The sequence below is a fragment of the Ipomoea nil genome, unplaced genomic scaffold (assembly GCF_001879475.1).
Source record: "Ipomoea nil cultivar Tokyo-kokei standard unplaced genomic scaffold, Asagao_1.1 scaffold1043, whole genome shotgun sequence".
Taxonomy (NCBI): domain Eukaryota; kingdom Viridiplantae; phylum Streptophyta; class Magnoliopsida; order Solanales; family Convolvulaceae; genus Ipomoea; species Ipomoea nil.
Window position 1 is genome coordinate 7,775,862 of NW_017617471.1, and position 24,590 is coordinate 7,800,451.

General features: G+C 34.5%; 2 protein-coding genes, 1 long non-coding RNA gene and 1 pseudogene across 3 annotated transcripts; 2 read left to right on the forward strand and 2 right to left on the reverse strand.

Annotated features, from left to right (window-relative positions):
- Positions 1–755: 755 nt before the first annotated feature.
- On the forward strand, positions 756–4,380 carry LOC109182367 (lysine histidine transporter-like 8). The gene is made up of 5 exons (XM_019332531.1): positions 756–1,180; positions 1,779–1,912; positions 2,454–2,869; positions 3,242–3,373; positions 3,803–4,380. The coding sequence occupies exons 1-5, from the start codon at positions 804–806 to the stop codon at positions 4,289–4,291; spliced, it is 1,548 nt and encodes a 515-aa protein (XP_019188076.1). The 5' UTR covers positions 756–803; the 3' UTR covers positions 4,292–4,380.
- A 67-nt stretch (positions 4,381–4,447) lies between these two features.
- LOC109182368 lies at positions 4,448–7,596 on the reverse strand. Its single transcript, XR_002054367.1, has 2 exons — positions 7,251–7,596; positions 4,448–4,888 (listed from the first exon to the last, which is right to left on the reverse strand). It is a non-coding gene; the product is annotated as an uncharacterized LOC109182368 (long non-coding RNA).
- Positions 7,597–15,612: 8,016 nt separating this feature from the next.
- LOC109182220 (phosphoprotein ECPP44-like) lies at positions 15,613–16,657 on the forward strand. Its single transcript, XM_019332327.1, has 2 exons — positions 15,613–15,978; positions 16,058–16,657. The coding sequence occupies exons 1-2, from the start codon at positions 15,745–15,747 to the stop codon at positions 16,445–16,447; spliced, it is 624 nt and encodes a 207-aa protein (XP_019187872.1). The 5' UTR covers positions 15,613–15,744; the 3' UTR covers positions 16,448–16,657.
- Positions 16,658–19,167: 2,510 nt separating this feature from the next.
- On the reverse strand, positions 19,168–23,190 carry LOC109181217 (annotated as a pseudogene).
- Positions 23,191–24,590: the final 1,400 nt, after the last annotated feature.

Below are 24,590 nucleotides of genomic sequence, written 5' to 3' on the forward strand. Positions count from 1 at the left end.
GGTTATTAATAAGTAAAAGTATAATTTAATTTGCTATATTTATAATACCTAATTAATTTTAAATTGGTTTGATTTGGTGAATACATCAAATCTACCCTCCGACAACTTTTTTGGCAATAGAGGAAAATTGGTACCAAATTCTTAATTAATTATCCACCGTTAGATTTTAAATGGTTGACCAACATACACGACTTGATTTTATTGTGTCGCAGGTTTAGTGCTTATGGTGTCAAAAACATTAATAATTGAGTAATAAGTAGTGTTTTTCGTTTAGTTTATGCTTTTCAAAGTTATACTTTCGTTTAGTTTATGATTTTATAGTTATACATAGAATGTGAAATTATAACTTCATAACTATACATTCAGAATTGCATGCATAACTACACATACATAACTTCATAACTATACTAAGAATTGCATGCATAACTACACATCCATAACTTCATAACTATACATTAAGAATTGCATGCATAACTCTCACATCCATAACTTCATATACATTCAGAATGTGAAATTATAAAATTATGAACATATGTTTGCGTAACTAACGACAATCGAAAATGATTTTTTTTAAAAGTAAAATAACGTCGTTTTTACAACTGCATGATTCACACGATTGCAGAGCATAATTAGCAACTTTTTTTTTTAATCTAAATTTATACATTCCTATATGGACCACTCTCTCACTCTCTCATCAAATTAAAATTAAAATTAATTAAAGCAACCTTTACACTCTTATATATAGTTGGCTAGGTGGTTGGGTTTTTGTCATAGAGAAATTCCGATCCATTCCCTTGAAAACCATGAGAAAGGAGGGAATTGCAGAGGCCATGAAAAGCCAAAGTGCCGCCGGCGGTGGCGGCGGCGGCCAAGCAACACCACCACCTCCTCTCCCGCTGCAGATTGAATCTCCCTCTCCATGTATCCACTCAGCGCCCAAAACCCCGAAGAGCCCCTTGGTGTCTCGGTTAATGTCGACCCCCATAGCCAGCCCCATGAAGAAGGCCATTGCATGCCTTGAAGAGCTTGGGCAGCTCACCAAGCTTGACCTCCAGGATTCATGGCTTCCCATCACTGAATCCAGAAATGGTAACGCTTACTACGCCGCCTTCCACACCCTTAGCTCTGGTCTCGGAGTCCAAGCACTTGTCCTTCCTTTCGCTTTCACTGCCCTTGGATGGTAATTAACTACCTAAACCCCTCCTTCACTCCTTTCCATTTTCTTTAATTTCTCACCTTTCTTAATGATGAAAACCCGTTGTCACTACTCCAAGGGTAAAATTAACTTGTGATAATCTTAACTGTTAAAGAATTATCAGGTCAATCAGCTTATTTAGGTTGTCCATTATTGATCTATTCAAACTAAAAAAACTAATAGGTGTTTCTAACTAAGAGTTGAACTTAAATTGTAATCTTGTAGTTTTCAAGTTAATAGTCTGACCAACAGAATGCGATAAACCAAATTAAGTTGTGCATAGCTGATCGGTTCAAACCAAAAAGGCCAATACTCAATAGATTGTTTCGGCTGGGAGTCAAACTTATAACCTTATAGTTAATAAATTAACAATCTGGCCAATTTAGCTGGTTGTCCCTATTTGTCACTTCTCACTTCACCATGTTCGGTAGATGGACACAATCTGGCATTCCATCCCTAAGTAGACCCATTTTATTCTTCACTTTTGGCTTCATCACAATGTGAGATGGACACAAACCCAGTCCTAAATAGGTTTTTATCTTGATCGAATTGAATGAATGGATTTATTAATATAATGGTGCAGGACATGGGGAATAATATGTCTGTCCTTAGCTTTTGTGTGGCAACTCTATACACTGTGGTTGCTCATCCAACTCCATGAATCAGTGGCAGGAACTCGCTATGGCCGCTATCTCCGCCTTTCAATGGCGGCTTTTGGTAAGAATACAATATTTTTAATTTGCCAACGTCACTCATAGTCATCTTTCCCACTTTATTTAATTTCTCACTGCTCTCACTATGCATCACATCTACTTTTAATCTTATATGCTTTTGGTAACATTAATCATTATCTTATCACTATATATACTTCCATTTTATACGTACATTACCCTTCTCCATAAAGTAAAAACATTTCCCACTCTTTATAGAGAAGAGATTACAAGTTTTTTTCTTTAATCTAGACCTTGGTCCACAAAATAACGATTGTAAATTAAATCGTGGGTTGCATGAGTTTAACTTACTCTTCAGTAGACAATACTTAAAGGTGAGATCAATGTTCAGCTGCAGTGTGAGGATTATGTCTAGAGTGGACAGATTTTTTGTGTGCACTAAAATTTGATCTGGTCTGCTAAGCTACTGAGTTACAGTTATTTACATTCTTTTATTCTGTTGGGTGGGTCGGGCGTGGGAGTATTGGGATTGGGGATTCAACAAAATTGGTTTATTTCATATGAGTTTATTATATTATATAATGAAGGTGAGAAAGTTGGGAAGGCGTTGGCACTGTTTCCGACCATGTACCTTTCCGGCGGGACCTGCGTGACGCTGATAATGATCGGAGCCGGGTCCATGAAGATGTTCTTCAAAATCTTGGGCGGCGGCGATCCGTTGACCACGTTAGAGTGGTACGCCGTGTTTACCACGTCGTCCATAGTTCTAGCTCAGCTTCCCAACCTCAACTCCATCGCCGGAGTGTCGCTGGTGGGAGCCATCTCCGCCGTCGCCTACTGCACCGTGACATGGGCGGTGTCCGTCGTCAAACACCGGCCCGGCGACGTGTCGTATGATCCGGTGGAAGTGGATTCCCCGGTCGGAAGGGTTTGCAACATTCTCAACGCTCTTGGCATCATAGCTTTCACTTTCAGGGGACATAATCTTGTTCTAGAGATTCAGGTTTGAAATTATATATTTATTTTACACTCAATTAAATAGTGTCAATTATAAGTTAAATTTGACTGAAGCGTAACATCACCCGTGAAGAAACATAAGAATGTGACACTTAAGTAAAATAATAATACATAGTGCATTTGGTGGGTGGTTTAATTTAGTGGTTAAAAATGGTCAAAAAGAAAAATGAAATGATTAGGAAATTGGATTGCAACACAAATGAAATTACCTACGATACTGAGTTGCATTTCTCTAGAATTATAAATTGGATTGCAAAGTCTTTATTGAAAGTCGTGTTCATAACACTGTAAAGTGTGTTTAATTTTCTTCTTTTCCATGAAGTTTATATGATATGAAATGAAAATTTAATAAATGCAGAGTACAATGCCGTCTAGTATGAAGCATCCATCGAGTTTACCAATGTGGAGAGGGGTTAAGGTGTCATATCTAATCATCTCATGTTGTCTGTTTCCCCTGGCAATAGGAGGCTACTGGGCTTATGGAAACCTCGTAAGCTCCCAAACACTTTCCTATCCATACATAAATGCTTGCTTTTACTTTACACGTTAATCACAATTAAAAAGATAGCCTCAAATTGTGTTGGGTTGTTGGGATTAATCATCAATAATACCCCCCCCCCCCCCCCCCCCAAATATCTACATACTTTTCTTACCCATGAAGCTACCTATTTTATTTAATTTCTCCATAAAATCATGTGATCGTCGCATCGCTGATTGTACCTAGTACAGTTAGACATATTATAATTGATTGTATCAGATACAATCAGTATCAGGGGTAATAACTTAGTATCCAGTACAACTAGATATACCATAAAGTATTTAGTTATATTGAGAATCAGATATCAAACTTATAACTTATCTTAAAATACTATGCCATAATTATTATTTATAGTCTTGGTGTTTTTTGTGTTTCCGACAGATGCCAACAAATGGGGGGATATTAACGGCCTTGGACAAGTACCATGGACATGAAACATCAAAGGTGACACTAGGGATAATAAATCTGCTAGTGGTGATCCATAGCCTCACCTCTTTCCAGATATATGCAATGCCGGTGTTTGATAACCTGGAGTTCAGATACACCAGCAAGAAGAATAGGCCATGCCCGTGGTGGCTTAGGGCGGCGCTCCGCCTCTTCTTCGGGGGGCTGGCGTTTTTCATTGCGGTGGCGCTGCCGTTCTTGCCCAGTCTGGCAGGGCTGATCGGCGGGATTGCGCTGCCGGTCACCTTGGCATATCCCTGTTTGATGTGGATAATGATGAAGACGCCCAAAAGGTACACTGCAATGTGGGGTGTGAATTGGTTTCTTGGGATTTTAGGGTTGGCTCTCAGCATTCTTCTGGTGTTTGGTGCTATATGGATGATAGCAACTCAAGGGATTAAAGTCCATTTCTTCAAGCCCCAGTGAGACAAAATAACTACAAGTTATATATACATATATATATATATATATACTGTCTGAAATATGCAAAATTAAATGTATTTCTTATGACTGTATCCCACTAAAAAATATATATAAATAAGAAAAAAAAAATTAAGTACAGCTAAAATCACAGTGCAAGTGTGCAACCCAATCCAAACAAATGTCTAGAATGTATAAATCAAGATCTGCAAGCAATTTTCTCAGTGAGTCATATCATATAATCTATATGTCCTTCCATCAGCTTGTCTCAAGCAAAATACACAGAAACCAGGAAAAAAAAACAAAAGGTTGGCAGAAGCAGTGGCCAAGATTTCTCACCATTTACATAACCCTAGTAGGGGTACATTGTTAAAGAATATTCCCTCCCTAGAATTCTACATTGATAATGGTAGTAGCATCCTTCGCTTCTTTTTCCGGGCAAGCCTAATCTGCTTTGTAATTCTCATGCATATAAACAGCAGAAATGTAAAGCATATTAAGATCAAAGCAAGCCTTAGATGGCTTAAATAGAGTGAAACACAGGTGAAAACAACGCATGCAAAAATGACAAGTTCCCATATTACAAAGATGACGACATCCACCCTGCACCGAAAAGAAAAGAGATGTGTAAATGAACCAAAAGATAGCAATTCCTGTTGGATACAGAGAAATTACAAGTATATATACAGTTTTTTTGGTACTATGAGAATATAATACAATTACAATCAATTGATGAATACACAACCATTTACAATATCTAAACCACCAATAAGAATCAACAGTAACTGATTACAACACCCCAAAATGAAACTGAGACTATATACCCACAATACAGAGGGATTCAAATACTCCACACAGAACTGCACCCTATGAGGTTCAAACCCCTAACCTTAAGGTCAAGGGGCCTCATCTCAACCATTGGAACAGGATCAGTGGCAAAGGTGATACAAAAGCATACACTTCAAATGAAAAACAGATTTTTATAAATTGATGGTTATATTCAACACTGGAACGTAGTTAAAGATGTTGAAACTTTGGTCTACCACTACCCCCAGATATACATTACTCAAAATGTGCAGAATTGAAAACATTGTAATTAGTCTAACTATACCAATTATGATGACAAAAAAGTTGAAGTTTAAACCCATCCTGTACCTATGCAGATAAACCATTGAAAGAGGTGAAAGTAGGGGAACAGAGATAATTCATGCTTAACTTATGGCCTTATGGGGTCAATTCAAGTTAGTTGATAATAGAATCTCGAACAAAATAGTGTTCCTTCAGTAATCAAGCTTGAATTAGAATGTCATAGTTTGGCTAGAACGCTAGCAAACCTGGCTTTATTTGTTTTAATCCTGTATGTATGATTTAATGAATATTTAATTCTTTGTAAAGTATTTAAGATAGAGATTTAAAAAAAAAAAAAAAAAAAAAAAAAAAAAAAAGGAGGTTCAATCCCTTCTTTTGAACCCATTTGGATAAACCATCGGAAGGGATGAAAGTAGGGGAACACAGTTACAGAGACAATTCAGGCTTAACTTATGGTGTCAATTCAAGTTAGTTTATAATAGAATCTCAAGAAAATAGTTGATTCCTTCAGTAACCAAGCTTGAATTATAATGTCATAGTTTGGCTAGAATGCTAGTGAGCTTGGCTGCATTTTTTTTAATCCTGTACGATTTAAAGGGAGTATTTAATACTCTGTAAAGTATTTAAGATATACATAAAATCTTCAAATAATATTTAACAATTTTGAAAATTTTATATTGTTAGACTTAATGGAAAGTCTAATCACCTTGGAAGGATCCAATTCTAGATACAGGAAGTGGAGGTTTCTACTACCGTCAGAATTTCACCAAAGTTCTGTAAAACCCTGTTGCCAACCCAGCTATAGTTGCATCAAGAAAGATTATGAAAAATGGTAGATATTCGTCGGAAATCATGTTAATCTTATGTCTTAAGTAGTCAATAAGGTGCTAGTTCCATACCCACCTCCATGTATATACAGCTTGGATTTTAATAAAATTAGCCCACTAATGACCTAGTGGTCTGTGATTTTCTTCTTGTTTAACCCGCCTCAAAAAGTAAACTACTAATCACAATGTAAAAGTAAAAAGATCTCCTTTGATAAAAAAACAGTTGGCATGAACTCAAGCCAAGGATGGATATCTAGAAGATTGAAATAGCGTGACAGAAGTGAGTTTGTAACTATCATCATTTGATTAACTGGTAAATTCCCAAGCCGATAAGCTGTACTCTCACACCTTTTAAATCAAAGATAATATGGGCATCTAACAGGCATTTTACTTATGAGCACTGAAATCATGTTAGCTAGTCCATCCAATAAATAGTGTAGCAATTTATGTTATGTACTGACATTTCACAAATGCTAAGAGATAATTAGATGCTTTCTACATTCTATAGTTCCCCAAACGGAACAGGAAAACAAGCCTCTTTTATGCTGTGCTCTTTTCTTTGATAGCTTAAGAATATTGTATATAAGCTGATATTAAAGCATAACAATGTAAAAGATAACAGGGATGCAGAGTAACCTATAATGAAAACTACCTCCTCCTATATCTAATCCCACATCAAAACACCAAAGTGTTTAAAGTAATTCATGAACCCAAAACTCAATATTACAATTAAAGTAAAATGTACACAACAAATATAAACTTTTCTAATAAAAAAAATCAAGCTGGGTTAAATGGTTAAAGAAATTTAGTCAATTAATTTCCCCAAAACTAAAATGCTCAAATTGTAAACCCTAAGATGATTTAAATAGATGCAATGCTTTCAACGTAATGGAATTATTCCCTAAAATGAACTCAAGTGCCAATATAATTAAATCCAGCAATAATCGCATCGAAAATCAAAGCAAAGCATCGAAATTTAAAAAAAAAAAAATTAATTAAGATGGGAAAGTCCAGAAAAATAAAACAGATTGATGATTATGACGATGTACCTGGAAGTAGTGAGATTGGAGGTAGAGGAGAAGAAAGAGACGGAAGCCCAATCATGTTTCGATCGAATCTGATATTCCCTCAGCTGTTCCGCCAAATTCGATCGAGTTATCATGGCCGCTCCACCCCACTCCCTCTCTAATCCCTATCTCTCTCTCCCTCTATGTATATATTATATCTATACGCTTCCCCAGGTTGTACCGATTTGGCATAAAGAATCGGAGCATCCGAACCGCCGGCGACGAGACGATGGCTGATGAAGCAACAGATGAATTTGAAGTGATTTTGGAGAAACGAGAAGGAAAAGGGAAGACGTTCGTTTTGAGTTTCTAATATTATTCTGTTATTCCTTTCCTTTTTTACTTTGTTTTCATTTCATTTTTTTTTTTTTTTTACTGTTTTTAAGTAGATCGCAAATCAATTTCAATCATTTTTATTGATACATACATATTGGATCTATCTAATATTATGTATGTAAATTATGGATTATTTTGACCAGTTATCTATTTTTGGTTCAACATCATTTTTTTAATATTTTATACCACAAATAAAACATTTTTTATAATCAAATACTGAAACAAATTTCTAATGTTACACGAAACTTGAATTTCTGACTGTTTTTCAAGATTGAAGTTAAATTCGTTTAGAGAACCTGAAGCTTCTTTGATATTGTTAATGATCTTGCTATCAAAGTCTGATTCTATTGCGGCTTTTCTATCCATAGACAATATCTCCATTAATCTAAACTGCATATCAAAGTTCAGATCTTCTTCAATGTTCGGGATGAAGTAAACATACTCCATTATCAAATAAATTGATTCACCTTATGAAAAAAGAACTCGCTAAAGACACGAGAGAAAATAACTCGCAAACGAAACACGAGGGAATAACTTTAACAAAATAACATATGAAAATCAAATCTAAAACAGCCAAAACAAATCCTAAACACCAAACCACTAACGGGGCGTTTGGTTGGAGGGAGGGAATTACGTGGGAAAAGAATTGCAATTTCATGGGAGATGAATTACTAAGAATAAAGTGAGAATTTAAATTCCAGTGTTTGGTTTATAGGAATAAAATTACTGGAAATTTCAATTCCAATGTTTGGTATACATGAAAATTGAAAAAGAATAAGTAGTATAAAGTCTAAAATGCTCGTTGTTGTCAGGTATCAATTTTAGGTTAAAAAAAAAGGGAAGGGTGATTTTGTCTCATCATTATTTTTTTTTCTTCCTAAAATCCATGGAATTAAAATGACAAGGGAGGGCATGGGATTCTAATTCTATGAAAAATGAGAGAATTACAATTCCGTCGAATTGTAATTCCTTCCCATCAAATTACAGGGCGTTTGGTTGGAGGGAGTTTAAATTCATTTCCCACTTAATTCCAAAGGCCATAAAATTCCTTAGTTTGGTTGGAAGGAATTGCAATTCTCCCATTTTCATGGAATTAAAATCTCATGCCCCCCTGATATGAGACAAAATTATCCCTCTTTTTTTTAACCTAAAATTAATACCACAACAATAATTGGCATTTTGGACTTTATACTACTTATTCCCTTTCAATTCCCATGTATACCAAACATTAGAATGAAAAATTTCAGTAACTATATTCCCGTAAACCAAACACTGGAATTTAAATTCCTACTTTATTCCCAGTAATTCATCTCCCATAGAATTGCAATTCGTTTCCCACGTAATTCCCCCCTTCCAACCAAACGCCCTGTTAAGGATTTTAGTGGCCTTTGGAATTAGGTGAGAATTAAGTGGGAATATAATTTAAATTCTCTCCAACCAAACGCCCTGTAAGAGCATCCCCAACAATGGGGTTTTGCACAAGAATTAAGAAAAAAAATAGGTATGTAGAGGAGAGAAGAGAGAGAGGGGTGGATTGGTCCTGCTAATTTGTGGGTTTTGTAGGGGTTGCAGGGGTTTTTTGGTGTGTGTGGGGGGGGGGGGGGAGGGGGGTCTGGGGGTTGCAGGGATTTTTTTAGTTTTTTATTTTGTTTTTTTTTTTTCCTTTTCACTCGTTTCTCTTTACCAATCACACCTCCAAAAACTACACCAAGATCCTCACTATTGAGGATGCCCTAACTAATGTGTGTGTGTGTGTGTGTGTGTATATATATATATATATATATATATATATATATATATATGATAAGGATCAAGTGAGGTCAAGTTGCCACATGAGGACTATGGATCTACGGATGAGATTGCCCAATATTCGGGGTAAAAATCGGGTGTTGGAGGCGATAAAATGATTCAAATTGTGCAGTTGGAGGTAAAAACGTAAGATCGTGCAATGGTTTTCGAAGGAAGCTCTGCGATTCTCGTACCCATCTCCTTCAATTTCCTTGGTTATTGTTGCTGACTACCGTTTTGAAGTGTCCAGACGAAAAAGCAACATAACCAAAGGAGCATTGATAGTTCAAACAATTGATTCAACCATGACGCCATGGCCGGCGAATCAGTTCAATGCAGCAAGATGAGGGCTTCGTTGGATGGGTAAGTTTATTAACGCTGTTTTTTTTTTTTTTTCGGTTCTTATTTTTTTCTCTCTTTTTTCCTTCTGTTGATTTAGATGGATTAATAGTGGGTTGAGGAGAGGGGGAAATTGGGGTCAATTATTGATGATGAAGTATAGTGGTGCACAACCTAATACACAGAATGGAGATTATTCTAGGGGTAGCACAGATGCACAAAGTAGAGAAGCGGTTGTGCCTAGGGAAAATTGCAATTGACAGTGAGTTTATAGGCATGGTAAACTAATGTACTGCTTTTTAAAAGGTAGAATAGTTTGTAGGTGCCTGCTCCCAGACGTATAAAATTGAACACCGACGCCTCTTTGGATGGTGAACACAGTGTAATGAGATTGGGGTGGGTGTTGCATGATGATCAAGGGCGGTTTATGGCAGCAAAGAATCGCTGTGTGGCCGGTCAGTATAGTGTGGTGGAAGGTGTGTATTCGGGAAGCACTGAGCTGGCTAAAAGATACCGGAATGGGAGATGTAGATGTTGAGATGGATTCCCAGTTATGTTATTTTGCTCTTTTTTTCCATTTTTTTTTCTGCATTTGGTTTTTTAGTGGATGATGTGAAAGAAGTTGTCTCTTTGATTGATGGGGTAAACTTTAATTTTGTAAAGCAATCTGCGAATCGTGCAACCCATACTCTAGCTCGGGAGGCCGTTTCTGTGTCAGGTTGCAAGGAGTGATACGATGTGCCGCCTCATTTTCTTGTTGCGTCGATCTCTGATGATTTAATGAATTAAGGCCCGTTCACCAAAAAAAAAAAAAAAAAAAAAAAAAAAAAAAAGGTAGAATAGTTTACAATAAAAAAAGATACACTCAAAATCTCTCTTTCTTTCTTGTAATTTTTTAGGAGGCATGGGACGCATATTGCTATGTGCACCGTGGTGCACGGTATAACGAATGCTAAAATGGTTTGCCAATTTGGCGCAATATAAGTAATGGGCTTAAAGTTGATTATGAATTCATAGGCCAATCCATACATATGTTGAACCTTGGGCTAATTAATTCCAAATCGATATCCAAATGGAACAATTAGATTATTGGGCAAAAACTTGGTAACTGATATTAATCGGTCCAAATCAATTCAACTAATTAACCTAATTGACATAAATGTATGTACAGCCCAATTGACTTGAAAACATTATAGTTCAATGTTTAACCCTAATGTGGTAACTTGGGTCGTTATATCGTGGACCGCGGTGCACCCTCAAAACGGTATCGTTTCTTTAAGTAAAGAAATGACGCACCGATAATGTTAACGGAGCGTGCATTCTTTTTGTATGTTAATTACCGATTGACGCTACAGTATATTTAAATCGACAATGTCTCACGTATTATTTAAAATTTCATTAATTTGGTCTTTGAAAGGTTTAATTGACGAAATTCTAAACAATTCAATGATTAAATTAGTTGAAATTGAAAACTATGTAGTATATTAACACTTGGGAATGCACAATTAAGTATTGTGTGGTGTGGTTCATTTTTGGTGTGTGGTGCGTTTTGTGATGTATTGATGCATTTCTAAATATTTTGTGATATATTTATATATACATGATTATAATCCGCACCGCACCAATCACACGAGATGCATTTTTCGCATTTGAACTAATATATATATATAAGTTTCATTATTTAAATTAGACTAATTCTAAATTCACACGATCCTCGCCAATTACGCTTTGAAAACTGGCAATTTATATCCTATATCACGACGTGCGTTGCATTGTGCGCCCAGATGCAAAACTACGTCGTTTTATTTTTATTTTTATTTTTTGAAATTTCCCGCCCCAGTGTATGGCAGTTAATTTTTCTTTTAAAAAAACCCATGTTCAAAAATGTACATAATGTTATACTAGAATACACATAATTGTATACATGAATGTACATAATTATATAACAAAATATACATACTCTTTTTAAAAGATAATACACATAATCTAACATAATACATAATAAACATAAACTTTTAACATAATACACATCAACTCTTAACATAAAACACACAAATTTTCTGATTCGAATGTACTTAATTGTATAAAAAGAATGTATATAATTGTATAAAAAATGTACATAACTGTATGAACAAATATACATAATTGTATGAACAAATATATATAATTATGTGAACAAATATACATAATCACAGCAACTTCCTACCGCACCTTCCAAAACGATGTCGTTTTGGAAGGCGCGCGGCGCACAGTACTACGCACGCCGTGGTGTAGGGTATAACGATTGCTGAAAACTTTGATAAAGTGAGAAACTTCGATAAGAAGAAGAAAATAATAATAATATTGGACGGCCCTCGGAAATTAAAGGAATTTATCGGTTACACTTCCAAGGCCTTAAAAATCGCAAGGAGGTTGGGCGAAGAACGTCAAACCGACCTTCTGTCATGCAGTGGGCTCCACCCGTGTACTGATTTGTGTTTACTAAGGTAGTGATGGGGACCCACACCAAAAATAAATAAATAAATAAATAAATAAATAAATAGATGCCTATTCACGAAGTTGGGAATCTCGAAATTGGTCCCACCCTCTAAACTACGGTTACGTGTTCATCTGCTCACGCACCGACCTTGGCCCCACCAAACCTTTATCCAATCAAGGCCGACCATTTCAGTTTGGCGTAAAATAACTAATTATTTTAACCAAATTTATGTACTAAACACACGCACATATACATAGGTTGTGGTGCACAAACGGCTCGGGTGCGAAAGTGAAGAGAAATTTAAGCCTTTGATCTGTTCAGATTAATTGCTCTAAAAAAATTTAGTGCTTTTAATCTACACAACACTACCTTCTTCAGTAAATCATCTCTGATTGATTGTCTTTGCATTCTATTCAAATCATGGAAGAAACAAATTTGTCTCCTAGAAAGCACAACCGTGTACACTGGAAATCACAATAATACGCTCTGAAAGGTTCAACAATGTACACTTCGAAGGCACAACAATGTGCTTTGGAAGGTACAACAATATGTTTTGAAAGACTCAACAATGTGCACTATAAGACAAAACAATATGCATTTCGAAGGCACAACAATGTGCTCTTGAAGGCTCAACAATGTGCACTGGAAAACATCAGTGTGCTCTGAAAGGCATAACATTATGCTCTGAAGGGTACAACATTATGCTTTGCAAGAATTAAAAAAATGTCTGAAAGGCGTATGTAAAGTTATATATAAAGTAATAACTGATTTAGTCGTTTATCGAAATTTATTAATTGTTTGAAGATTTTAGTGAAAAAAATATAATCAATTTTATAATTATTGAAAACTATTTTCTCATCCCACCATGATATTACATTCTAACATGATATTATTTATGATATTTATTCATTAACTTTCTTTCCTAAATTAATTAATCCTACCATGAATTTATCAACTAGAAAAATGTTAACTATCTCGTAACATTTTATTTTTCAATAATTTTTGTATGTCATTCTAAAAAAAAAAAAAAAAAAAAAAAAAAAAAATTGTATGTCATGTCCGATCGACGTGCACACACTCACGTTGTTGTCCGACGTGGCGAGATTCTGCTGGCTCTGTAGGGGTCAGATGACAGCGTGACAGCCGTGACTCCCTCCCCTTCCTTATTACCTAAATTATTTATAATTCATGGTGGATTCAGTACACCTAAATGATGCCGCTTTTATCAAACTTAATTAATATGCAATTCCGTCCCCCAAACAAACTTTTGTTGCTAATATTATAATTTCAAGAAGAGTAGTATTACAATTTACAACTACTCTCAATTTGTAGTCCGATCCATCATTTTAAGCAAGCATTGATAAACGAATTATTTTTCTAACGTAGGGACCAATAAAAGTGTGTATATAAGATTTTAAGTGCATGTAGGGCTAAGGCCTGATTTAACACTTATGCGTACAAAGAATTCGGTCCAAATTCAAACTCTCAATATTTGTGGCAAGAATCAAACTTCAATATTATTACAGGAAACATGCATGTGTTAAATGAGGCTTGTCATTCACTAAATCAATGCCCTAAGAACAAATGATACATATTTAGGGTGTATTTGGTTCAAACAATGAAATCGAAATGGTAATGAAATCAAATACTTGGTAATGATAATATGTTTAAGTAGAATTAGTCTCTGGTAGTAAACTTTTCTCGTTGCAATCTTCTTAATATTACGTTCTAGGATATCATTCACGTCGCCCGGAGGATTGGTCAGAACTATACATAGGTCAGACGTGTAGGCCTGAAGGTCGAACCTATTATATATAGGCCTGACCTGTTTAGTTTAATATATAAGCTTTGAATTCGGCCTAAGCCTGACCTTATTACTAAACAAGTTAGGCCTAACTAGGCCTTAATTAGGCCAGAACATAGACCCCTACAAGGGGCCTGGCCTATTCCCACCCCAATCGTTATATCGTGCACCAGGGCGCACAATGCATTGTGCACCCTGCTCAAAACGACGTCGTTTTTATGTTAAGATCTTATGTGTATTATGTTAAGAGTTTATGTGTATTATGTTAAGAGTTTATGTGTATTATGCTAAGAGTTTATGTATTCTGTTAAGAGTTTATGTGTATTATGTATTATGTTAGATTATGTGTATTATGTTATGAGTTTATATGTATTCTGTTATGAGCTTATGTACATTTGAAATAGGAGATTTTTTTTTTTTTTTTATAGACGTTAACGACAGAAATGGGAAACGAAATTAAAAAAAAAAAAAAAACAGATACAAAACGACGTCGTTTCAATTTAGCCATGGTGCACGATATAATTCGCCATTCACACCCTAGCGAAGGCTCCACCCCGGTGTGAAGCGAGGTAAAGTACCCCCATTCCAGATGATAGAGATGATGCTCTCCCTAAGTGTTTCTCTATCTGTTGTAGCCCAAAGAATCAATACTTCACCACTGGGGTTCGATCTGGTGACCTTTTTTTCAAGAAGAATCACATAGGTGACATCTGAGCATAAAATGCTTGGCATTTTAATTTCTAATATAAATAACAACTTAGGGGTCTAGTCAAATGTTAATATCTCAACCACGGGAAACAAAGCGTGACATTAGTTTTCACCTTTTACATGATTTCTATGATTCATTTAATAGTAGCGGTTTCAGTATCACAAAATCACACTAAACACACAGTCTTACTTCCAGGTCAGGTGCATGTGTACTGTTTGATTTCTGGACTTAATGCGTTACTTTTTGATTGATGAGATGCGATCTTACATCAATATAATGTGAAAGAGAAAAAGCATTTTTATTTCTTAATTAAGATAGTTAGTAATTAGTAATATTTTGTAAATTTGATTTTTTTCCTTTCTTTCTTTCTAAGATATTGAATGTAGTTTTTTTTTTTTTTTTTTTAATAATACTATTGACTCTATTATGATGTAATATCTGTTCATACATACTTTCTAAATCTACCGAAGCACAAAGAGTCAATGTATCTATTGAAGTTTAAAACTCGTGATTCTTTACAAAGGTAGCATCTGTTCAACTATTCTATACTTTCTCAATCTTTTTAAGCCTAAAAATAATATTCTACCATCAAAGTTCGATCATGTGATCACTTATTTAGAACGGTAAATTGAAATCCAAAAGTGGGCCATGCCATGTAAGATGTCGGCAAAAAGACTAGTGATCGTACATATTGAATTGTAACGAATCGTGCCCAAACGTTAACCGGCCACGTCGATTCAAATCGTCAGTTACACACTTTGGATCACTTGACAGCGTTTGATGACTTGTTTTTCTATCAAGTTTGATTGGTTTTTTTTTTTTTTTTTAGAAAATCAAAATAAAATATTTCCCCAATCTTAAGAGCGTAACGTCCGCGTTCTTGATCCCTATAAAAGCCCCCATTGGAGAACTCTTTCCACCACCTTCACATCCAAGCATAGAATATTATTGTAGAAACATATATTAGAGAACTCTTTCAATCTTTTCATATTTTTCTCCTTTTTTGTTGAGTGATTTTGCCATGGCGGAGGAGTTCCACCATAACAAGCCCGCGGAGGAGCAAGTGGTTGAGGACAGGGGGTTGCTTGACTTCTTGGGGAAGAAGGAGGAGGAGAAGAAGCCCCACTGCGCGGAGGAGGAAGCCATTTCCGGCGAGTTTGGGGAGAAGGTTCATGTCTCCGAGCCGCCGCATGGGGTGGAGCATAAGGAGGAGAAGAAAAAGCTCCACCGCTCCTCTAGCAGTTCTAGTAGCTCTGTAAGTCTTATATCCATCGATCTCTCTATCTTTGGATTTTTTCTTTTTTTTTTTTTGATTGGATGAACTTGTTTTGCAGAGCGAGGAGGAGTACGAGGAGGATGGAGTGATCAAGAAGAAAAAGAAGGAGAAGAAGGGGTTGAAGGAGAAGATCAAGGAGAAACTCTCCGGCGAATCAAAGGAAGAAGTTGACACCAGTGTTCCGGTGGAGAAATGCGACGACGAGGAGCCGGAGGAGAAGAAGGGGTTCTTGGACAAGATCAAGGAGAAGCTCCCCGGCGGAGGGCATAAGAAGGCGGAGGAAGAAGTTGCTCCGCCGCCTCCTCCGGCACCGGCAGCAGAGCACCACCACGAGGGGGAGCCCAAGAAAGGGTTCTTGGACAAGATCAAGGAAAAGCTGCCTGGGTACCACCCAAAGACTGAAGAAGAAAAGGAGAAAGAGAAAGAGAAAGATGGGGAATGCCATTAAGAAAGCTATGCATGCTGGGGCTGGGGTTGCCATGATTGTGCTGTTTCTTTGATATGATGGTCGTTATTATTATTTGTATCTTTTGCTTTTTTTACTTTGTTTGCTTTGTTCTGTTTAATTCCCTTCGCTTTTGTATTTTTGATGATGAAGGAGATATGGTTTGCTGTAAGTACTTTATGTGCTTAATATCAACTTGATTATTCCTATATATATTTTTAATATCTAGTAAAATACTACATATACTTGAAACTTTGCCTGAAATGAACATAAAATATAATATTTAGTAAAATACTACAATTAATTTTTGTTTGGCCTGAAATGATCATTGAGTGGTTGAAAAACAACACTTGTTACAAATTTCAACAAGTTGATCAAAATAATAATATTATTGAACATTGAGTGGGGGTACGATATGTTGGTGTCAATCAACTTCAACAAGTAATGAATTTGGAAAATGCTCCATTTGAAAGAGTTGTAAGGCATGAAGTTTCTAGCGATAACCAGATGGCATGGTCCTCCTCTATCCATATATGGCATGGCCCTCCCCTATCTTCAGTAATCACTAATCAGTACCTCCTAAAAAAAATGCAAAAGATAAAGTAATAATGACATCTAATTTATATAGTTTTCTTCCATCCATTTTTGGTTTCAATCATAATATCTCTCATTTATTGCGCTTATTTAAAGGTTGGTTAGTTGGTGATTTATAAACGGTTGGATTAAATGTAGAATCATGAATTTTCTGTGTAAATTTTCTATTCACAATATTATAAATTTATAATTCCTACTAAATTTGCATGCTAAACTTTTGTACTGTTTTTGTCATAGTTTTATAGGTACATGTGATTTGACCCGTGCAAAATGTCTACAAAGTGAAGTTTTGCCGACAATTAACAATGTTAAAACTCAAACATTTGCATGATGCTATTGTTAGCGGCAAATCATGCTGTGTATCCGGATGCAAAAACGTGCATCTAATTTTTTTTAAAAAAATTCAGTTTCGATTCTCATCAACAACATTATGTTGTGCATAATTTCTTAATGTATAGTTATGAAATTATGGATGTATAGTTATGCAAATATGGATTTATAGTTATGAAATTATGAATGTGTAGTCATGCAATTCTGAATGTATAGTTATGCAGTTATGCAATTCTGGATTTATAGTTATGAAGTTATGTATGTGTAGTTATGCAATTCTGGAGGTATAGTAATGAAGTTATGGATGTGTAGTTATGCAATTCTTGAGGTATAGTAATGAAGTTATGGATGTGTAGTTATGCAATTCTGGATGTATAGTTACGCAATTCTGAATGTATAGTTATGCAATTCTGAATGTATAGTTATGAAATTATAGATGTGTAGTTAATTATGCAATTCTGATTTTTTTTAAGTCGACGTCATTTTTACATCCGTGTGCACCATGCATGGTGCATACGGATGCACAACATAACGACTCATTGTTAGCAGTCCATTGTTCAACAAATTTACACAGACACATATACTCGTACGTGAGGATGAAAAATGCGAGTCTGTTTTGTTCAAACATTGAAATCGGAATGGTAATAGGAATAAAATACTTGGTAAGGGTAATGAGTTTAAATACTTGTTTGGTAATAAATATGAACTGGAATCAAAATAATTAATTAATTAAAATAAAAATAAATATACACATGCATATATGCATGTGTATTCTAAAAAGTGTGAATGAAGATTGGTACTTTTCATTTATATGTCCATGTTTGTGTTACATTCTTTGATACATTAACTAAGCTATATATAAAAGTTGTACTATATAATTTTTTGGACAAAAAAATTGTAACTTCGATTATCTTTTTTTTTTTTTTTTTTTTTTTTTTTTTTTTTTTTTCATTTTGTTATCTTTAATTGTAATAATATATGTAGATATTATATAGAGTAATATAATATGGAGTAAATAAATTTGATTTCACTTACATTTTAGTTAGTAAATTAAAAATTAGTAATAATAATTATTATTAACATTATTATTATTATTATTACTATTTTTTTTCCTCCTTATGTTTGATTCCACTATTCAAAAGTAGAAAAGGAGTAAAAAGGTAACGAGTTTTGTAATTATTAAAGAATTTGAATCCAATAGTAAGATAACACAAGTAGGCAAACAAATATGGTAATAGTTATCAAAATCTATAGTAGGCTGCAAAAATCTCCAACCAAACACACCCTGAATGTTGCTCAACTTGCGATCTTTATACCATGGACCATGATCCATAATGCAAGATGGACGATAGACATAAGGTTCATTTTTAGTCATATGTTGTGGCAATGATGTTCTCCCAAAGTTTGTTCCACCATGATACTAAGGATGAAAAAATAGGTTGAATTCAAAAATCATAAAAATAAGAATAGAGCAATAGAGAGATATACATGTTAGAGATACTTCGATTTTCACTTTCTTGAACGGTAAATGCTCTTGTAACGATCGCTAGTGAGACAATCAGGTACATATGATTTTGTAGTTTTTAGTTCTTGCATCTTGACTAGGACAACATACAACATATATTTTCATCAAAATTTTGTTCTAAATTATGACTTTTTCTACCCAAAAAGGACATAGACAAGGGATGAACGGTAAGCTCATAGAGTGCACTATGTTAAAGAGTTTTGGCTATACAATGGAGTACGCGAGAAATTTTGTGAGCACAATTCTGGATTAACTTAAGAGTGAAAGGGTATGGCCTTGTTGGAAACATTTAAAGCTTGAGATGCTATATGACCTCATTTGGAAGTAGCACAAGAATAGCTGAATTGAAGTAGAGAAAATGTTGAATTAACTAAATAATAATTTCCATATATTATTGAATTAAAATATATGGATAAAAAAGACTAAATCTAGTCTAATCTAATCTAATCTAAAACCTAAAATCTAAACATAAAACGAGGTAACAAAATCTAACCTAAGCCAACATACTAACAAGTAGCTTCAATAGCAAGCCTTCTGATTTTGGATTTACATGTTGTGGTTGGAAAAAGGGCATCGGAGACATTGAGAGTGCACTTCTCCTTCCCCACACAAGCTGATTGAATCACTGGTATGGTGTTGGTGGCATCACAATGGCTTGTTTCAAAGGAGCCACAATTGCCTTTTGGTTCACCAAAGCTACCAAAGTTGATCTTTGAGATCTTTCTACCTCCTCCTTGGCAAGACAATTCCAATGTCTTTCCTTCTTCTACATTGGCACATATAGTTCCTACTGTCACGGTTTGCACCCTAACTTCTTGAGGACGACCGCCCATCTCTTCGAACAAAACCAATTGGTTGTTCCCTGTCTTACGTAGGAAGGAACGTGGAACATGGTACCATCTTTGTGAAGGTTTTCCACAACCGGTTACACATTTTGATCCACCATAGTTTCCACGATAGTCACATTGAGGGCACCCATCGGCTTTGGCAATGAAGGATGGCCAATATCTACCAATGTTATATCCATTCACCCAAGCAACTCCCTTCCCCATTCCTGTCAAATCCAACACCACAGAGTCTTCACCTGCTGGGGTCTTAAAGAATGTCTGCAAGATCCAAAATGAGCACAAAAGTTATGTGTTAAGAATGGGGAGATCGAGTAACGTAGTTAACGGTATAGATTGGAATGAGTTACCTTGTACCAAATAAACATTCGATCTGTTTGGAAGTCAGATTTGTGCCATGTTAATTTATTATGTTCATCAAGTTTAAAAAGTCCTTTAGAAATTCCATGTAGTCCGACCATATATGTCCATGTGTTCTTTGATAAATCCATTCCTTCACCGTTTGGTTCAACTAGCTTAACTGGCCCAATAACTCCTTGTCCTACCTTTTCAAAATATTGTCCATAATTCTACCAACCAAGAAAACACAATGAAGAATTAGGGAAAAAAAAAAAGATTATTTAAAAAATTAATGGTTGTAATGAAAAAATTCTTACTGGTAATCCGACAGTCTCGCTAAGTAAAGAAATTGTATTGATATCTTTTCAAAGTTTAACATTCCTCTCAAATGAAAATGTAAACTTTCCATCATCTTGAGCCCACTCAAAACCTATGTGCTTGTTGTTAAAAAAGGCATGGAGGACATGGCTTTTGGTATTAACTTCAAGAGTAAGCTCTTGACCCAAAACTGTGTTGTTTTCATCTATCTTGAAACTGAACAAATTAAAACAAATACTAATCAATTAGTGATCAATCCTATAACAAAATATTAAAAAAATGCAAAATATACATACCTTGTCATGTACCACAAGTAATCCGTAGTATCATTTGTTACAACTTTCTGATCGAACAATTGTCTGGCATCAAGAGCATCTATCAATACTGAGCTTTGGTCTTTGTTACCATACTTGAGATGCATAACAGTTTCAGGTCTATATGACCATTTCAATGCCCCTTCACTCAACTTCTTCACCATCACAGTTGTTTGAGCATTAACCTACAACAAAAAATGTTAATAAAATATATTAAAATTATTAGTTACATTCATGAATATTGTAGTAGATGATGTCTAGCTTCATAATAAGTTACTCACCCGGGCTGTATTATAAACTTCGGTTTTGCAGTCCGGGAGAATTGTGACAGACCATGCAGGAGTGGTGTAATTCTTGCCTTCAAAGGTGATGGATATGTCATCTTTGTCATTTGCATTTCCTAAGAAACATACCCTTTTCCCCTTGTACTCATACACTGTTGACTGAAAAACATAGTATAGAATGATGTCACTAGATTCATTAATTAAAATTGGAAAAAAAATTAAATTGGAAGAATTAACAAATATAATGAATTATAACACTTACAGACATCATCCTTCCATAGTCAGTATTGGTTGCATTGCCATACAAAAGTACATCCTCCAAAGAATATAAGAGGTTATGGAGTTCCTTTAGATGCCCCCACTTTTGGTTGGTTCACATTGCCTAAACCATTTCCACAATTGCATTAGTATCAATAGATCAAAATAAGAACATCATCATATTAAAGTCTAGTAATTAAAACTTTACCATATTCATCAAGGGGAGCATTGTAGTCATATGTTATAGCAATGTATGGTCCACCCGATGTTCTTCCGAAATTTGTTCCACCATGGTACTAAAGATGAGAAAGTAACTTAATATGGGGAAGTGGAAAAGTAAGAATATAGTAATAAAACTAGACAAATTTTTCTGCCTAACAATGCATATCATGCCATACCATATAGTAGTTTTGTAGAGATCCACCATACTGAAAAAAACGAGCAACAGCAAATGCAAGATCTTCTGCAGGTCTATGAGGGTCTCCATCGCCCCAATTCTTAAACCTTACATATTAAAGAATCAAAATTATTAGTGTAATTAAATATTCAATTAATAAACAAAATAAAATTAAAGTATACTAACCAGCCACTCCAGTTTTCAGTCCAAAATTTAGGGTTATTGTTCTTAGGCCAGAATTGATCACAATAAAAACCATTGCAGGTATTAATCTGCATTTTTTACCAAGGAAATTAAACTAAATATATATAATTAGATTACCAAAAAAATATAAAAATAATTTTAAAAAATGAAAATTTACCATAGTTTTTGGAGCATCATCCTCTTGACACATGATCCAAGGCACTCCAATATTCAGTGAAAGAGCAAAATTCGCACACCAATTTATATATTTCTTTCCTTCTTCTCCGTAGTGCGATATAATATTCCCATACTCATTTTCATATCTAATTTTTTTAAAATATAATAATAAATAATTAAGTTTGAGGTGTCAATTTAAAAAAAAAAATTAAAAATTCAAAAAAAAAAAAAAATCAGAAAATGGCAACATTACCTGGGCAAGGATAATATTTCCCCCTTGACTAGCAAAAAGTTTATCTTCTTTGACCATGTCTACAATTTTCTTTGTAAAGATTCCCATCTCCCTCTGAGCAAAAAAAAAAATTAATTTATAAAAATTTGAAATGCAATAATAATAATAATAATAATAATAATAATAATAATAATAATAATAATAATACCATGAATACTGCATTGTTGGTTCTAAAAGTTGTGTTTGGCATGTTGTATAACCACACAGGAAATCCTCTGAAATTTAAAAATAATAATAAGGTAAAACATTACAAGACTTTAAAACCTCAAAATTAAAAGATTTATAATGTTTATGAAGCAAATATCAAGATTGACATTTACCCAAAATTCCATTCTGCACAAACATATGGACCTATTCTTAGCATAGTGTAAAGCCCTTCATTTTGTACTGCCTTGAGAAACTGTATCAAATCTTTATTTCCCGAAAAATCATACTGTAATATATATTAAGTAAAAATTAAAATAAATTATATGTAAACACATATATATTTCCAAATTAATAAAATATTATTAAAAGATTTCAATTCCAACCTCACGGTAATTAGGCTCATGAGCATTCCAAAAAACATAAGTTTCAATAGTGTTGAGACCGCCCTCTTTTGCCTTTTTGATCAAAGAGGGACACATCTATATAAATAAACAAATTTAAGATATTAACAATACAAAAAAAAAAAATCAAAAAATTATCTTAATAGAATATATAACAAATTTGAGGAATACTTGAGCTGTGCTACGAGGATAGTGAATGGAACCAGAAATGATGAGTTTTCTCTGACCATTAATTTGTAAGACGCGATTATCATATGTAACTTGTAAAGCATCATAAAAGGGTAAGTTGTAAGAAAATATAGTAAGAGCAAGTGCCATAAAACTAGTGAGTAAAGATGCCATTTTACCAAAGAAGAATAAGAATAAGAAAAAAATTGGAATGAATTTGTTGTTTTAGTATTCCCCTATTTATAAGAAGGAATTGAAGTATGTAGATAACTAACATTATCTAAATAATAGCTACTTTTACTAAGTAAAAATGTATTATCTTTAAATTATCTTTTAAAAAAATTCAAAATCAGGCCTAAATTATCCTTATGTCAAATTTGAATAAGATTTTTAGCACATAATTTATTTATTGTTTAAATCATTGAAAATGCATCAGAAGTAATAAATGCTTATAAAATATTAACTATGAAATTAATAACTAATTTTTCATATTTTCTTCCCTTTCTAAGAGTTAAAAATTAATTTTTTGTTCACTTTTTTTTTTTTTTTTAAATCCATTTTAGTGAGAGGTAAGGGTATCTTATAAATATATCCATAGATAATATTGTCCCAGATGATTAAAATGAAAAAGGGCTAGCATAGAAATAAAAATTTAAAAATGGAAAATAAGATATAGTTAATCAAGAAGAATTAATAAACGCATAACAAAGGGCAAAATATATAGAGCGGTTCATTTGACAGGTGCATCCATATATGCTTCATGCCTGGGGCGTTCAAGTGTCGAGAAATTTCCCCTTCTACAATTACTTATTGAAGATTGGATTGGTGTTCAGGAAGCTATAACTAATTTGCTTGGTGGGATCTCCCCACCCTCATATTCTAAGTATAAGTAAATAAACGCATAATAATTGATGGAATATTATCTGACCTTGACATAATGCAAATAATAATAGGAATGCCTCCAGGTCAGGCTAACCGTGGTTAGTTCATCATCTGACTTAAATGATCTGAAGGTGGTAGTGTGAGGGGAATCACATGTATGAGAAAAAGGCAGAAAGATTATGGAAGGTCTAAATTGGATCCCCTATGTGCGTACAATAATTATACTGTGGACCGCGGTCCAAAAACGACGCTGTTTCTTTAAGTAAAGTTAAAGAAACGGCGCGCTGTTACAGTTAATGGAGCGCTCATGTTTGGTGTATTAATTACCAATTGAAACTACAATGTATCTAAACTGACACTGCAATTGAATTGAAATGAAATTGTAGTTGTGTTTGAAATGAAATTGTAGTTGTGTTGAAATGAAACTGCATAGTGTATATCGTGCAACAAAATGGTGCCTAAGTTGCGGATGGATGCGGCACGATGGTGCTTAAGTTGCGGACGGATGCGGCACGATGGTGCCTAAGTTGCAGACGGATGCAGCACGATGGTGCCTAAGTTGCGGCACGATGGTGCATCAGTTGCAAACGGATGCGGCACGATGGTGCCTAAGTTGCGTATCGAATTGATTACGTAGTTGTGTTTTAATGAAACTATAGTGTATATAAAATAAAATTAAATAACATTTTCAC

Bases quoted from the DNA above. Each gene is read 5' to 3' on its own strand.
- LOC109182367 (XM_019332531.1), top strand. From the start codon at position 804: ATGAGAAAGGAGGGAATTGCAGAGGCCATGAAAAGCCAAAGTGCCGCC. The intron at 1,181-1,778 runs GTAATTAACTAC...ATAATGGTGCAG, and splicing joins GCTTTCACTGCCCTTGGATG to GACATGGGGAATAATATGTC. The intron at 3,374-3,802 runs GTAAGCTCCCAA...TGTTTCCGACAG, and splicing joins ACTGGGCTTATGGAAACCTC to ATGCCAACAAATGGGGGGAT.
- LOC109182220 (XM_019332327.1), top strand. From the start codon at position 15,745: ATGGCGGAGGAGTTCCACCATAACAAGCCCGCGGAGGAGCAAGTGGTT. The intron at 15,979-16,057 runs GTAAGTCTTATA...CTTGTTTTGCAG, and splicing joins CTAGCAGTTCTAGTAGCTCT to AGCGAGGAGGAGTACGAGGA.